The sequence below is a fragment of the Anneissia japonica genome, unplaced genomic scaffold (assembly GCF_011630105.1).
Source record: "Anneissia japonica isolate Jap-2015-1 unplaced genomic scaffold, ASM1163010v1 scaffold287782_len627234_cov183, whole genome shotgun sequence".
NCBI classification, from domain to species: Eukaryota; Metazoa; Echinodermata; class Crinoidea; order Comatulida; family Comatulidae; genus Anneissia; species Anneissia japonica.
Window position 1 is genome coordinate 425,203 of NW_022695201.1, and position 17,077 is coordinate 442,279.

The 17,077-nt window shown below is 33.0% G+C and overlaps 1 protein-coding gene across 1 annotated transcript in view; it reads right to left on the reverse strand.

Annotated features, from left to right (window-relative positions):
- LOC117101433 (receptor-type tyrosine-protein phosphatase T-like) overlaps window positions 1–14,833 on the reverse strand; it is a 26,832-nt gene extending 11,999 nt beyond the window's left edge. The window contains exons 1-15 of the mRNA XM_033241411.1: window positions 14,696–14,833; window positions 12,743–13,105; window positions 12,248–12,496; window positions 11,431–11,565; window positions 9,616–9,768; window positions 8,068–8,202; window positions 6,933–7,082; window positions 6,400–6,711; window positions 5,995–6,062; window positions 4,861–5,101; window positions 3,570–3,833; window positions 3,072–3,277; window positions 2,652–2,733; window positions 1,982–2,057; window positions 1,198–1,271 (exon numbers count right to left, since the gene is read on the reverse strand). Of these exons, the coding sequence (XP_033097302.1) occupies window positions 1,198–1,271; window positions 1,982–2,057; window positions 2,652–2,733; window positions 3,072–3,277; window positions 3,570–3,833; window positions 4,861–5,101; window positions 5,995–6,062; window positions 6,400–6,711; window positions 6,933–7,082; window positions 8,068–8,202; window positions 9,616–9,768; window positions 11,431–11,565; window positions 12,248–12,496; window positions 12,743–13,105; window positions 14,696–14,774 (2,587 nt within the window). The 5' untranslated portion in view covers window positions 14,775–14,833. The remainder of the gene's footprint in view (window positions 1–1,197; window positions 1,272–1,981; window positions 2,058–2,651; window positions 2,734–3,071; window positions 3,278–3,569; window positions 3,834–4,860; window positions 5,102–5,994; window positions 6,063–6,399; window positions 6,712–6,932; window positions 7,083–8,067; window positions 8,203–9,615; window positions 9,769–11,430; window positions 11,566–12,247; window positions 12,497–12,742; window positions 13,106–14,695) is intronic.
- Window positions 14,834–17,077: the final 2,244 nt, after the last annotated feature.

Sequence of the window (17,077 nt, forward strand, 5' to 3'; positions counted from 1 at the left end):
TTTTTACATACTTGTCTATACCTAGTCCTACTCCTCTTTTTCTTTTTCCGACCTTTAACACATTCTCATCTGAGTTTTAAAGAGAAAATACAATGATCCTGCCATCCTGCTAATCTCAATCGGCCGATGGCCAACAAGCTAACCACTATCCACCACCACTAATTGCATTTGCTATTTTGCTGTTATGTAAATATGTGACGCATTCTCGTCATGAGCCATGTTCTCTTGAGGATAATCTTTTCCACCTAACCACCATTCCTTCTGTCTTTTTCATTCAAAAGGTGCCTCTTGAATTTAATAATTTCCCATAAGAACCCCTCGATTTTCATCTATTTCCATAAGCGCCCCCTCAAATTCCACTCTGTTTTCATAAGCGCCCCGTTTAAATAAGCGCCCCGTTTGAATAAGCGCCCCTCAGAAAGTGCAAAAAATATTTTAAGTGCCCGGGCGCTTATTCGCGCGAGTACGGTACAGACCCAAATAATTGATGAGAAATATGTAAAGTACTTTTCTACAATGCTCAAAGTCATTGTTTATGTTCTTAACCTATAATGATTTTATTGTTAATGCAAAATATATTTCTAAGGACTTTTGTAGCAAAAACAATCGATTTTGCTTGTGATATTGATGATTAGACGACGTGTGATAAAAATGTTATTGAGAACAAAGATAACTGATAACGACAATTCTGATTGTACATTATAGTTAAACTGATGATGATGATGATGATGATGATGATGTAATGTAATGACGAAGATCATATAGATAATTATGAAGATAATAATATTGGTGTTGATAGGCAATTTTGGTGTTCAATGATAATGATAAGTGATTAAAATGATATCACTCAAAATACTGATAGGTGATGATAATGTTGAGTTCAAATTTGTATATTTATATATTTATTCTAAGTTAAATTGAATTGTATTGCTCGCTTTGTTATTGTTTTATGTTTGAGGGTCCCTTCAGGTCAGCATTGCTGTTTCGGGCCACCCTCTTGAAATATGGTTCAATAAATGAATAAAAATGATGATTAATAATGATGAATAATAATGACTATGACTATGATGAAAGTGATAAGATGATGATTGTATGATGATAGGAATGAAAGTATTTGAGTAAGTATAATTATGTTAATCATGAAGACAACGATGATAATAGTGTTGAATATAATGACAATAATTTATTATGTCAAACCTATGTCGTGAACTACCGGTATCTCTTGTTGAATATCTGGTGATTTAACAACACCTCTGTTTGAATTGCTGCGTCTAAAACAAAATAAAATGCGGTAAACACCTGTTATTTGCACACCGGTGAAATAAAAAAAAGTCGAGAAATGGATTAAACATTTTAACAATAATAATAATAATAATAATAATAATATAATATTATAATAATAAATGACAACACAACAGTTAGTTCGGTAGTGTGCTACTATCATCATCAGTTGCCAATATGTATTTCAAAAAGCAATCTTTTATACTAAGAATTATATGCTTAGCATGCCAAGAAATTGAGCGTATCTATTGAACAATACCGGTACACAGTATGAATAATAGTGAAGTAAAATCAGATTATATTTACGAGTTAAAGAATGAAAAAGTTACCTTTTTTTTTAGTGAAGGTTACATTATTTATTAGTATTTTTAATACTATTACTACCTGTCTCTTATACACATCTAGATGTGTATAAGAGACAGGCGGAAATATTATCAAAAAGACAGTATAACGAAATTAATGCATTTTTTTGTGTGTTTTTCACTTATTATGTACCAAGAAATGTAAATGTTATCAGTTGGATTAGGTGTATAGCCTGTCTCTTATACACATCTAGATGTGTATAAGAGACAGGCCTGTGCCAATATTTATTCGAGATAATACATTTCGAGCATAGTTCTTCATCAGGTAGTGACACAAATGTAAACAGTGAAATAAATAAGTATAAGTATATAACAAAAGATGTAACCAAACTACTTACCGTTCAAAATAAATAAATGCAACAATTCCAAATATTGCCACACATAAACCGCCAGCCAAAGCACCTATAACAGCACCTGAGAATAATAGAAATACAAAAGAAATTGAGCCGAGAATGGGTCTGTGCATAAATATAGGTCGGATGATACACTTAGTATAATAATTCGGTTTAGTTTCACGGCATCTCCGAAGGGTGTTGCAAGACATTTTTAGAGGTGTTTTGTTTTTTTTTTTTTTTTTTTAATTTTTTAATTTTATTATTTTTTTTTTTTGAAATCCCGTCTTGTCAATTTAACGGACCTTTTTGGAGTGTCAATCAACCAATTATAAAAGGGCCAACATTAAAATACTTGCTGACGTCGTATGTTTTGGCTGACGTTTTTGGGAACATTACCTAAGGGCGGGGCTTAGCCTGACGGGACTGCTAGTGTTTTCCAATTATAGACCTATTAACAAAATATATTGAAACCAACAAACAATCGAAATGGTCTCACTCACAGCACATGAATGATAAATAGAGCATTGTATGCTATGTAAGAAGGCAAAGCTTGAACATGCTTACTCGTTTTGTAAATGGTCCCAGGGTGTCTTTCTAACGATTAAGATAAAGAAAATATAAGTAATAATTTTGTCTACGTTTATTATACAATTAATGTAATGGTTATTTGTACCAATTTTAGAATTGTCGTTATTCGTAGACACGTTTTCAGTATCTGAGAAATCACCGTACCCCCTTTTCGTCTTCGCTGCTACCTAAAATACAAAAACAATAGCAGCAAAAACAATAATAACAATAATAACAATAACAACAACGAAAGCAATAATAACAATTATTAATAGAGAATAAATGATAACAATGATGATGATGATGATGTTCACGATGATGTTCGCGATGATAATAATAATATTAATAGTAATAATAATAATAACAAAATAATAATAATAATAATAATAATAATAATAATAACAATAATAACATTAGTTTTTGTTAAAAATGTCTCTGATTGTGATTGTTTAATTTCGATAAAAAAAAACTGCACTAAAGTGTTGTATTTACCAAAGATTTTGACGGGTGTATTTTATTTACAAACCTTGACAGAGTAGTCAGTATTCGGCAAGATATCTTCAGTTATCGATAGTGAAGTCTGTTTAGCATTCATTGTTAAATTGACAAAATCACTGTATACGAGCACATTGTATTCTAGAATTTTGCACGGATTAGCTTCAGGAGTTGTCCATTCCAATGTAATTGACGAAGACGTTGATGTTAAAGAAGTAATGTTTGGTTTACCGGGATCTGTGGTCGAGAATATTAAATACCCTTGTGTGTTCAGTAATTGATTATTAAACTCTAGTATGTTTATATTAGAGGCTTAATTTTAAGATATGCCTGATATGATGCTAGTGGTAAAATAAAGAAACAATCAATTGTTCAGTTAAAATATCTATATCATTTTATCAAATTGCATTTACAATAATAATATAACAATAATAATAATAATAATAATAATAATAATAAATGAATAATATTAAATAATAATTATAAATACAAATAGAGCAATAACAAGTCTTCTTAAAGGAAATCTTACAGTCCACATCTGAAAAGAGACTTTCATTATCAGATGCTCCATTCATGCCCAAATGGGATGCAAACACTGTAAACGTATACTGTGAACATGGTACAATTCCGTCATTGATAAGGACTTCAGTTTGTGTTGTATTTCCTTTTCGGAGAATTCCACCAGATAGTTCATAATGGTACATAATTTGATCTTGGTTGTTACAGGTAGAAGCATTCCATTTCATCAATAAATACGTCTTCTCCTTAACTGAATCGTTGATGATTGATGGCGCTGTTGAAAAATAAAAACCAGATTCTTAAAATTTAAAACATAATATAAATATTATACTACTACTGGTACTAGTACTACTACTAATATTATTTTATAATAACTTTCAAATTCGAACACTGTAGTTACCTTTCCTTGATGATTTATATACATACCCACATATATATCATATTCTTAAATGTTTAAAACAAATTATATATATATATATGTATATATTATATACACACTCTCTTATACACATCTTGTCTTTTTGTACAACAGAACTTAAGACTTTTCCTCATTTCTATAATGAGAAATCAAGTTGAAATTGCAACCAAAAACAAAAAAACCCGAAACTAAGTAATACTAAACAAATAAAAAACTCAAAAACTAAAAAAAAAGAAAACTGAGTTAGTGAGATTCGAACTATGGCGGCAAAGGTAATATCGAGGTAGGCCTACTTGGAGACTCATAACCATAAACATTGCGCGCGCTATATGAGCCGACTTTGTATAGGCCATTGCATTTTCAATATATCGCTGTGAAGAGAAATGCACTGGTCTATACAAAGTCGGCTCATATAGCGCGCAATGGTTATGTGTCTCCAAGTAAGCCTACCTCAATATTACTTTGCCGCCATAGTTCGAATCTCACTGACTTGGTTTCCTTCTTTTTTTTTAGTTTTTGTTTTTGTTTTTTTTTAAATTTTTTTAGTACTATAAGTATTTTGGGTTTCCATGTTGTTTTTTGATTTTTTTTATTTTAGACTTTTTGACGACATTTTTTGGTTGCAATTTTTACTTGATTTTTCATTATAGCAATGAGGAAAAGCCCTATGTTCTGTTGTACAAACCGACTATTATTATTATTATTATTATTATTATTATTATTATTATTATTATTATTATTATTATTATTATTATTATTATTATAGTTATAATAATAATAAAATTATAATTCTATTTATAATAATTATTATTATCATCATTATTATCATGATAATAATCTTAACATCTTATAGCCTAATAATAACACTAAAAGTGTATATTACCCGAGGGTGCTATTTGTACATGTACGTACTCGCCCCAAGCGCCAATAAACTCTTCGTTATTAATAACTCTAGAATCAACCACATAAGCAACACATTCTGATAATCCCAATATCTTGACTTCTGTTTGAGAACTGTCTGTTGTGTTGACGATGCCATGCTCATTTCCATCTTCGCTTCGGTATCGCACTTGGTATCGCAGTATGTAATCACACTGAATTCGCTCAGGAGCATGGGAAACAGGCTAAAATTAGAATTAAATTGGGGTCAAACAAAACTATTGTCGTATTTCACATTGGACAGCGGGAAAATCAAATGCTACTTGACTTGTTAAGTTGAAAAAGTGTCATGTGACAAGTACCAATTGCACTGTCGACAGCATAAAGAAGTTTACAAGATGAGTCAATGCATGAGGCCATATCGTTTACATAGACGAGAATAGTAGTGGTCCCAAAATACTACCTTGTGGAACCCCCCATGAAAAAATAGACAAAACAGACTTTACACCATTTATTTAAACAAGCTGCGATCTTTTAGATAAGTATGACCTGAACCAATTATGAGACTTGATACCGATTGCCTCTAGCTTAGATGTTATGGTCGACAGTGTCAAATGCTTTTTGTAAATCCAAAAGAAGCATTCCTGTCATATGTCCTTTTGTAATTTCACTCTTTAAATGATCCAGCAAGTGAATAAGGCATGAGTCTGTTGAATATGATTTTATAAATCCAGATTGAAATTTTAAAAGCAAATCATTATCTTTTAAAAATGTATACAGCTGATCGTGGATGGTCCTCCCTCATATCTTTGACACACAACAAATAACACGTCTGTATTCCAACTTCCATTCTTTCTTTTTTCTTATGAAGATGAGTCACCCTAGCAATGTTTAAGTCATCAGGAAAAAAACCTTCTGTGGCACAGGGATCAGAACTCGATGAAGTCTCTATACAACATGAGTAAAGTTCCCGCACGATTAAAATCGAAACGGTATGGGTTTCATCTGAGGAGGAACTCGTGCTTCGTGCAGGTCATTCCATTCACAGAATAAGCCTTTAATCGTGAAAGCGTACCTGTTATTAGCCATAGTAGCCTAGGTCAATATAGGCCTATATACATTGGAATGACTTACTTACCAACAATTGTAAGATGATCTCATTTCTTTCAACTGCTTTTAACTCTATTTCTGGTTTTTCCAAAGGCTCTTTTTGTAAAGAAATGAAATTATTATACAATTACTAATTTCTTCCAAATTAACATAAGAATTAATAAAAACAATAATGAAAAATAATGGTATATAGACGCCAAGCTAATTCATAACAGTTATTACCATCGACTCTCCGATGGAGATGTGAATGGACATATTGCAATAGCTCGCGCGTGTGGGTGTGTGTTCGCGGGTGTGCGTGGGGGTGGGGGTGTTGAGTTTGTGTGTACTTCCGGGCTCACAAATCTACTGGACCGATTTACTTTAAATTTTCACACATAGAGAATGTTACATGTATACAGCTTTTATTTGTGTGTAAAGGACCACAACTTACTTGTACATATAGTCTCTGCTAATCCATGTTCACTAGGTGGTCCATCGGTCACTTCACCACCAATTAATCTCGAGTGTTGCGTGTACAATTCAACAGTCGTATGTGGTAAGAGATTGTCGATGGTATATACACCGTTTTCAGTGTTATCAATGGTAGTGAATGTACTTTTCTGTGATGTTCTGTACCATAAATTACACCCAGATATATTTCCTGTTCCAAAGTCTTTAACTGGATCCCAGCTGCAGGCAGAAATCATCAGTGTGGTTGCTGTTTGATTCAAGAGTGCTGGCGGTTTGGAGCTGTAAGGTAGTGCTAATAATAATAACATAACACTCATTATAATACATATTTTAAATATATTAGGGTGGTGAAAAATACATTTAATGAATTAGCCTATACATAAGTATAATACGCTAGTTTTATAAGAGACAATAAATGGCTTAATTTTAGAAACTGCATTGTGATTTTACAAAATTGAGATTTAAGTTGAATTTAACACAATTCAAAGTAAATTTGAAGACGTGTATCATTACCTATACTGCAGTCCGCTCCAGCCCATGCTTTGTGGCATCCATTGTCACAGCTTCCATCACGATTACAATCTGCCGAGTCTTTACAATGACATGGATAGTTACACAACACACCAAAGAAACCAGACGGGCAAGCCTGATCCGGCATTAGTTCTAAAAGAAATTTCAGCATCATTATTTTACTTAAATGTTGAATCAAGAGTATAAATTAGGTCTATATTAACTTTTTAAACTCAGTTACCAATGGTATTGTTTCATATGCTATCATTTTTTGCATTTTCCTATTCGATTGTTTTTCTGTAGTAGGGCCTATCTGTTAAAATGGCTATTAAAATTAACGTGATTATAAACAAATACTTGTTTAATCATTCATTATTTTTTATATTGTTTACAAGAGTAATCAATGTACTCCTCTTCAACGACGTTGACACCGCTCTGACCCTGAAAATAGGCCTACACATTAAAATTATAAATTCTGAGATCATCATTTTATCTTTTCATGAAAGAGTTACATGCCTATCTGTCAACTCCTCTCCCTCAAAGCTTTTGTTCTTTACTCTGTAAAATGATAAATATTATGTGTGGTTCCTTAGCATCCCCTTCAAAGAACGTCAAATTAGGACTGACTGAATTAGGTTTTTGGGATTAAAAATAGAAAATTTACACACAATACCAAACTAATCATAAGAATAATAGAAATTCATTATAAATTCAGTTGTTTCATTTCATTTAGCTTGTAAAGTTATTGACTTCATTAAACCTCATAATGTGACTAAATAGCTCCATTTTTACACATTATTGGTAGTGGGAAGCTAAACAAGTAATACTTTTTATATAGTCTTACGGTACCTTTGTAGCACATGCAGATTAAGCACTTTAAATAGGAATATTATAATATTCTGATTACAGTACGGTTGACTAATTGAATTTTCTATTGAATGATTTTTATTGGATCGAAACTAGATATAATTAAAATATTTATTTACCATGGCTATTTATGTACATTAGTAGGCCTATTCCTAAGTAGAAATATTTGAATATGTTTGTTTCTTGAGAATCACTGCTGTTTTTATACAAAATAAATATAAGTGGAACTGTTAATACTCATAACATTTGACAACCAATTCATAAATATAACCTTGACAAGCTGGTCCCGTGTAACCGACCGAACACTTAGATGTAGGCCTACAACTCCCTGTTTTTCTATCACATTCTCCTGAATGGCAGTGACATACTTGACGACAACCTGCTCCATAGTGACTGCTATCACATGCTGAAAAATGACAATAGAAAACACATAGGCCCCATAAAAAATTATTAATTTATCACCCTATTAAAGAATTAAAACTGATAAGGGAGGGAGGTTTTTTTTTGTTTTTTTTTTTTGCTAACCCCGCCCCCAATTTACCGATGTTCGCAAGTAAATCAATGGTTAAGGACAAATTTAGTATAAAAAGTCATAAAAAATGGAATCAAATTTATATTTAAAAAGATGTTTTTGTTGTACCAGTAAACACATTTGCAAGAAATCCTGATGTTTCAAGTGAAAAAAGAAGGAAAAACGACTTTTTGAGATAAAAATAGGCCTAGCCCTATATGTTGATTGAAAAAAAAAATATCAGAATTTTCCCAAAAGTAATGAGGGAGGGGGTTTTGAACTAATAATTTTTTTTTATGGGGCCTTATTAGTCGAGCATAATTATTACATTTGTGTGAAGACATGTGACGAGAAATGTTTCGTTTATGTTTTCAATTAAATTTATGCAGAGTAGGCCCTTACTCGGGTTAGGCCTACTTGTTGGTGTCCTTGGCAAGGGTCGTTTTTCATACTCTGCCTGCCTCTATCTGGCGGGAGTTTTGGTATTCAATGCGCTGATTTATAGTGTTCATCATGGATTGATTCCTCACACAGGTGAATGCGTTTTACAGGTGTTCGACTGTGGTGATTAGCATATAATAAATACCACAGTCATATTGTAATTCTGTCATAATAGAGGGATTTAGCTATAAGCTGAATAAATATCGCTTGATTTTTCACTCTCATAATGAAAGAGAATATGTATTGAATGACCTAAAGAGTGAATATACCAGTCCACAAGAATATAGTGTTGTCGATTGTTTATAATCAAAGGCCGTATTCGACTGGTCGTTCCTCGTTAAACCACGCCCACCTGCGCAGCGGTAAAATCCTACTCAACGAAGACGACCAGTCGAAGAATAGATAACTTGTAAATACACTACAAAACAAAATGGCTGTAGTTACCGCGATACACGTTGCGTAATCAAGATTGCTTCAACTTGTGGTAGTATGGGTTTTTCGTAAAAAAATATTTTTATCCAGTTTTTGAATTCTGTTAGCCTTCAATTAATTTTTAACTCCATGTCTGTAAATAATATAATTTGTGTTTTATGAAATTTAATCTAAGTTATATTAACGCAAATGTTGTTTATAAACTCACCAATCGGCCATGTTTTTTTGGCCACGTGGATAACTTAACGCATACTGGTTTACGTTAATTTTCGTTGTTGTCAACGAACGAACCAGTCGAATGAAGATAATACTCAACGAAAATTCGTACTCAACGAAATGAACCAGTCGAATAAGCCCAAGTTCAACGCCCAAGTTAGGTCACGTGACACCCATGGCTAAATCCCTCAATTAGGACTGTATTTTAACTTTCCAAACCTGTATCGCACTTGGTGCCTGTGTATCCGTTGATGCACGCGCAGCCGACAGGATCAGGCGGACAAAAGAGTTGTCCACGACAAGCTTCATCTTTATTAACACCGCTACTACAAACGACATCACAATTACGTCCCCAGTTGTTCGACCCACAACCTAAACAATGAAGTAAAAACAGGAAGCGTAAATCGTAAAAAGAGAAATACAGTATAGTGACTTTGATAGAAGAATTAATAATCTTAAGAACATACTTTATTTTTAGAAAGTATAATACATACTCCAAGTATTGAAATACACGCCATCGTGTTTCAATACTTGGAGTATGTATTATACTTTCTTATCTGAGATTAATCAGTGGACCTTTCGGTTTACTTTATTTTTATTCAAATTTGACGAACACAGGCCAAAATAAAACAAACAATTTCATACAAATAACATTCAAAAATGCAGTGAAACAAGGTATACAATTCATACTTGATTCCGTAATGCTCCCATCTACTCCAATCCACCACACCCCTTCAATTATACAATAAATGAAGTTCCAGTGCATTGTAGTGAGACGATTGTAAATAATTCTAACAAATTGATAATACAATTCAAATTTAAAAAAAAACAAAACAAAAACAGTACAATATAGGCCTAATGAATTTGTATTAAACAAAGATTGACTTAATTCAATTATAACCCACCTCTCCCCCTCCCTTCCATACATTAACTACAGTTTCATGCATTGTAGTGTAACAAATCTAAGGTATGAAGTAAATAAATAAGCAAATGAAATTAGAAAAATGGTTAACAAAATAAAGCAACTAAAACTAATAAGTAATTATACTAACCAATATTCAAAATGCAACAATACAAGTAATAACATATTTATATTAAACTGATGTAGCCTTAATTTCTGATTTTGGACCATGCCATCTTGTAGTAATTCTTACAAAACTTGTCAAAGGATAAAAGACCATCCTCACTAAGTAATGTGTTTTCACCTCTTAGAACGAAATGGAGTTTTTAAAAGTTTATCTAGGTCCGATGATTGAAATATTTGCCAGATAATTCAAGTTAAATCTTATATTTAGTCCTATCAAACACACTACAACTGAAAAGAAAACGTTTAACATCCTCAACAACCACTATTACACGATGAACATAACCCAGAGGTTTCAATGACCACTTACTTGTTCTATCCAATTGCAATGTGTTTGATCTCAATTTGAATTTCAAACTAGCCAATTTAAAATCTGACATATCAAAGAAGATACCTTTCCAAGCATGAGTACTTTTGAGCTTGGCATAATCAACCAATGAGGATTTACTATAAAGGTTTAACTAGCCACTGTCTTTTCGATAGATCGGATATGTCTTTCATAACATTAGTTAGATGATGAACATTTAACGGTGCTTGGTGGTTAGTACCAAAATAGTCAAAGGACACTTTCAAAGAGATGCTCCTGGTCACATTTTTCACGAATAATAATAATCACGAATAACCAATTAAAAATTTAAATCCTAATTCTTCAAAAGTTACATTTAAAGATCAATATAGCATTTAACAATAATGTTGGCCAACGAGTTATATCCATGTTAATAATTCTATATAAAAATTTAATTTTACTCAAGTTTATGCATTGTAGATATTGGTGTCCACCCCAGTTCGCCATAAAAGGCTGTCTGTCTGATGTGTACAACGTGGGGCCTTAAGGCATCTGGTCATCTGCATTTGTAGGCGCTCAAACTTATATCATTTGAGATGCGCTACAGATCACACAGTACGTGCGTAGGCCTAACCAAATACATCAGGCATGCTTTTGGGACTACCTGTTTCGCAGTTCTCTCCTTTGAAGCCAGCAGGACAAATACATAAACCGGTCTTGTCGTCACAAACTCCACCGTTATAACACACAGGACAGTCTATCTCACATTCAGGGGGACTCCATTTTGACAATGGACAATCTAAGCAAATAAAGTAAAATATAAACAAAAAACATATAGAACATAAAATACCTACAAGGCTTATAAAATGTGTTCCTAAATGAGTCTTTCTCTACTCTAAATAATGATATAAAACAGAGGATTACCTGGTGACGTGCCCTTTTTTAAAGCAGAGAATTTCACTGTTCCCTGGTTAAAGCAAGACAAGTAAATAGTGAGAACCGATGGTACCGATGACTGTTTTACGTCATAGACACCCGAGACAATAAAAATGATCCTCTTACTATTTTTATCATTTCATTAACGACACATATATCATCAATATATCAATATCAATAAACCCAGGAGATATTTTTGTATGTTTATTTATTGAGGTATAATAACGACAAATACAAAAGGTATCCCAAAGCTAAAATGCTTGATTAACACTATATATAAATAAAAAATAAGGATCACCAATTAGGCTTATATAATCTATTTTATACGTAGATAGTCTACTATATGTAGAAAATACGTGTCATTTTTTCTGATCAAGTTTTTCTTCAATATTTGGGGGTGGAGGTGCAAGATAATTTTCTGGAAAATGTCCCCCGTGCCTCCCACTCACCCCAGCCCGTAGCACTGCCACTGAGTCTGTAAGCAATCAAGCAAGCAACATAGGCTACCGTATGTATTTTATGCCTAGGTAGGGCATACTATTTACCTCTAACAATGAGTCTCATTACTCCGTGGTTGTTATCGGGACTATCACCTCTATAACATTCATATACCCCGTCATCTTTAGCGCGTATATTTTCAATCGTTACGGACGAATTACCGGTCCACATTTGAATTACGTCACCGTAATTATGTCTCCAGCGTAAATCGTTATAACCGCTGCCTTCACTGAGATTGATAGTGACAGATTCTCCAATGCCGACAGTCATCGTTCGAAACTGCATTCTAATCTTGGCTGCGGAAGAATTCAAAATCCACCATAATTATTAATTATCTATTATTAGGATAAATTGTTTTGTAGTATCATGATCATTACATCGTTATAATGATTTTGATATGCTGTTTCCTTTCATGGATGTTTATTATTCAAACACGTCAAAAACAAGCCAAGGTGTTTAACTGACACATTAAAACAATCAAAATAAATGAAGGGTATTGATAAAAATACTGATTCAAAATGAAAAAATAGTTATTAACTCACCCAACGATGACGTCACAACAATTGCTGACCTAGATACCACTGCAGATTTAGAAGCTTCGAACGAAAACACACCGACTCTCTCAGAGATGGGTAAATTTGCAACACCGAGAAACACAAAAGTGTTATGTATCCTGTATACTATATCGCTACCTGTGCCAAATATTTTATTACCTGGCATGTCCGTTGTTTTTTCTTTTGTGTTTTCACTACCCAAATGTCCAGTATCAGCCCAGGTTACATTGTCCTTGTTATTCTTGTTCAGTATCCCGATTGATAAATCTGTTGTTTTGCTGTTTTGAAGCGCGTATCCACGGACATTTGAACTGTGTGGTGATGGTGAGAAGAATGTTATATCCAGTGGAGCTTAAACACAATAATAGGATTTTGTAATGTCACAAGATGAATTAAATTCATGTTATTTTTTTACTCACTGAATGTTAAAACTAAATGACTGTATATGCCTGCTGGACTAGTGATTTAGGGATGTCATGTTATTCCTGAGATGAGATTGTTATTTATTTATTTCCATGAAATTGATAAATTACGCATACGTATGATTGCTTGAATAAATAATAATATTATCAATATGGTCTAAGTGAGAAAATTAAACATACTGAGAAACACAAAAGTAATAAGAATACTAATAGGTAAAGGCAAAGTGGCAACATATGACAACTGCACATTACTATAGGGTTTGAAAATATAGTAATATATGTTTGTTTCTCTATTTGTTTAATTTTTCCACACACACACATCAGGTGTACTAAATACTACAACATGCAATGTGTAGATAAAGACCAAAATAACTTTGAAAATAAAATTTAGGTTATGACCAATAGTTGAAATGAAAATGCAATGAAATGAAATGGTGGATGAAACACCAACAAATTAATAAATAAAAATATTACACGTTCAACCAAGATTAGGAATGAGAATATAGCAGTATTAAGAAAAATAAAATAAAAGTAAATCGAATCGCAAAATACTCACAAAAACATAATTAATGAAATGTCAGTTGTCTACTAAAAGATCAACAATCTACATACATATGTGACGCTGTATTAATTTTGTTTTAGAAATTCTTTACTATATTATTCTTTCAAATTGTTCTTTATTTTTGCTATTATGCATCAAATATATAATACACAATCACAATTATAATACTTCATATTATTTTTTATCTATTTGACATCTAACAATAATTATATTATAAGTTTAAGAAAGATATTAAAAATAGAATAGTTAAAACTAGAGATTAAACTCTATAATAAAAAACTTATTTATATATTATATAATAATATATTGTCATAAAATATAACAAATAAAATATTTGTGTAAACTTACACAATCTGTATTTTATAAAATAAGAACAATATTTAATAAATAAACACGGAGTTAGCTTCTGCGTAAAGCCGTCCTACAGTACCTGAAAAATATGCTATCTCTAAGTGACGGTTGAATCACAGTAGGCCTGTCCTGTAGTCCAAACCCTTTACTGCTTCGAATAAAATCATTGATCGAATAAAATCGTTGGGAAATTGTTGATCTTCTATAACGTGCCTCTACATAAGTGACCGTGACTTTTCACGCATGATGTCGATAAACCTCTTCGTTGCTATTTTTCTTCCTCTATTTCTCCCTTGTTCAATATCCCCTTACACTTGGCCTATTTTCGATACCTTTATTTGACTGTATACTGAGAATTCTAAGATTATATTTATCTGATTTGTAGAGTATATCACGGTGTTCACTTGGATTACATAAATCACCACAAGTTCACGCACATAGCAACAGCAAATCAGAAAAAAAGTATTATTTTTCCTTATCTAAGCACATGCCTACATCAAATCAAATCAAATTTATTCAGTATCATATAGGCCTAAAAACAATTACGATACATAGACCCACACTAAACGAACATAGTGAAATTCAACATAATAATTCTAAGCTTACCTGCTGATTCCGTAGATCGGTACAAGCAGACCTTTATAACCATTAGGATAATGATCCACCTACATGCTGTACCATACATCTTTAGGCCTATTCTGTAACGATATAATTCCGTAGTCGGTGTACAAATCTGCGACTGTATAAATATCGTTCTACACTGTTCTATCACTAACTAGAATCCAAGTTCAGACTCAAAGTTTTTATTTGTCATTTACTTCCTTATGTACTTTAGATTAATATATTTACACAATATCACAATTGTAAAGCGTTAGTTAGCAATAGTTGCATTGGCGGGTGCATGGGATACAAACACAATCTGAGTTTGTTTTAATTATGGCTCTGTACAATTTTAGGAATATATAGGCCTACCCTCGTATGCAGACCTAATATTCTCGTTGGCTTTCCATTGTTCGTTTGTTAAGTAATCGTATCATAGCCTATCGTCATAGCCTTTCAACGGAAAGTTTTTCAGTTGTATGAAAAAATGTCTAGTGGAATTTGAACCTGCAGCTTTTTGCCATCAAGGCAGTTTGATATTACCGGACCTATAAGGTGTGTAGGCCTACAGAAGCATTATTTAACCCCAAGATATTTTCTCTCAAATAGGTTAACCAAAGAAGAAGCATAGGTAGCAGCAGGGAATCAGTAGTAGGCAAATTTATAGGTTTGCTGAGTAGCATCGTAACACAATATCAGATAATTAATAATAACAATGCTCGAATATGAATACATGATATAATAATCATGTCAAGCTTAAAATTTATCAACAAAAGTTGTAGGCCTATGAAAAAGTATCTGTGGCGGAATTCGTAACCGCAGCCTCTCGCTGCCAATGTGAGTGTGCAAAATAAGTTGATCTTAGGTAGGTTATAAATATTTTAGCGTTGATTTTGTGCTCAGCAAATTTCTGGAGGGGTGACTAGGTTGAGAAGGAATCGTTTTTTCGGAAAGGGTCTACCCTTCCAGCTACCATTGCCATAGGCACGCCAGTTTTAGGAACAATAAATTAAAAATGTCAGCTGATTTTGGGTGACAGAATGAACAGATTAATTTCCAAGCGATCAGTTTATATAGTAAAGTATATATATATATATATATACTTTTGATCCGACGAGCTCGTCGTGGCGTTCGGAGACAGGGGGTTCAGGAGATGGCCGAGGGTGGGGGGCGTTGGCATCCTACGTAACGCTGAAGTTAATCTATGCTAACATGTATGGTACAAGTTAAGTTGCTTTGCATAGAATATTACCGTTAGTTTGTTCACGTGTGTGTGTGTGTGTGTGAGGAAAGGAATATATGTTAGCCAATGCGGAATGTTGAACTGCGTCACTGCGTGTTGTTGATACTGTTGCAACCTAGTAGTCAGTAATTGTTCCCTGGTGAATTTACTCTTTATTGGTTTTATGAGTATGGTGTTTGGATCTGTGCAGTCAACTACATAATTATAATTATTCGGAACCCGCGAGTAGACTTTTAAATTCACGAAAAGAAAGTTGGGTAGGTTTAAACTATTGGTAGTTATTCAATGGTTAATGTGCATGTAACTAGCATGAAAACTGAAGGAGAGACAATGTTGATTTACATTATGTTATGACATCCCTTGTAATAGGCCTACCTTGTGTTACATTTATGACGTAATCGATTAGAGGTTGTCGCTGGAGTAGGCAATTGTAATTATTAACAATTACATTTCTTAATGTAAACGTCAATGTAATCTAGTTTTAACTACGATGAATAACAATACTTGAAAACTTGGAATGAAATAATAATTAATATATTTTTTGTCATAATTATATTAATACGGCCCATTTATTCCATTTAGCAATCGAATAATCCTTAATGTATTTTCATTATATTGATATGTCCAATGTATGGTATTATTCGATTGCTAAATGCAACCGATTCTACTTAAATGATCAGTTTCGGTGACAAATACGATGCTTATACACTTCTACTGTCACCAGTCATCAATCATCTGATCAGAATCCCTAATCAGTTTCAGGCCCCTATCCGGGGGGGGGGGGGGGGCGTTGGGGGCGTACGCACCCCCCCGGGGTGCGTTGGGTGCGTACGCACCCCCACCCCAAATCGAAAAACGTCCACTAATTATAACCGAAAAAAATGTGACCTTGTTCCCAGAATCATTATGAAATGAAAATTTTGTTCTTAATTTTTTCCGCAATTTCGACAGCCTCATTCTCATAAAATGTGCTCTTATAAAAAAATGTAAGTGATGTTTCTATTAAAACGTACAACGTTACTCGTATCATGATGATCCTTTTATACAGTATACCCCGTCACGGATTCAATGGATAGATAGCGTATACATACAGTATAATTATGCTTATACCTCTGTATATGTTTTCTGTCGATGCCAAGAATAAA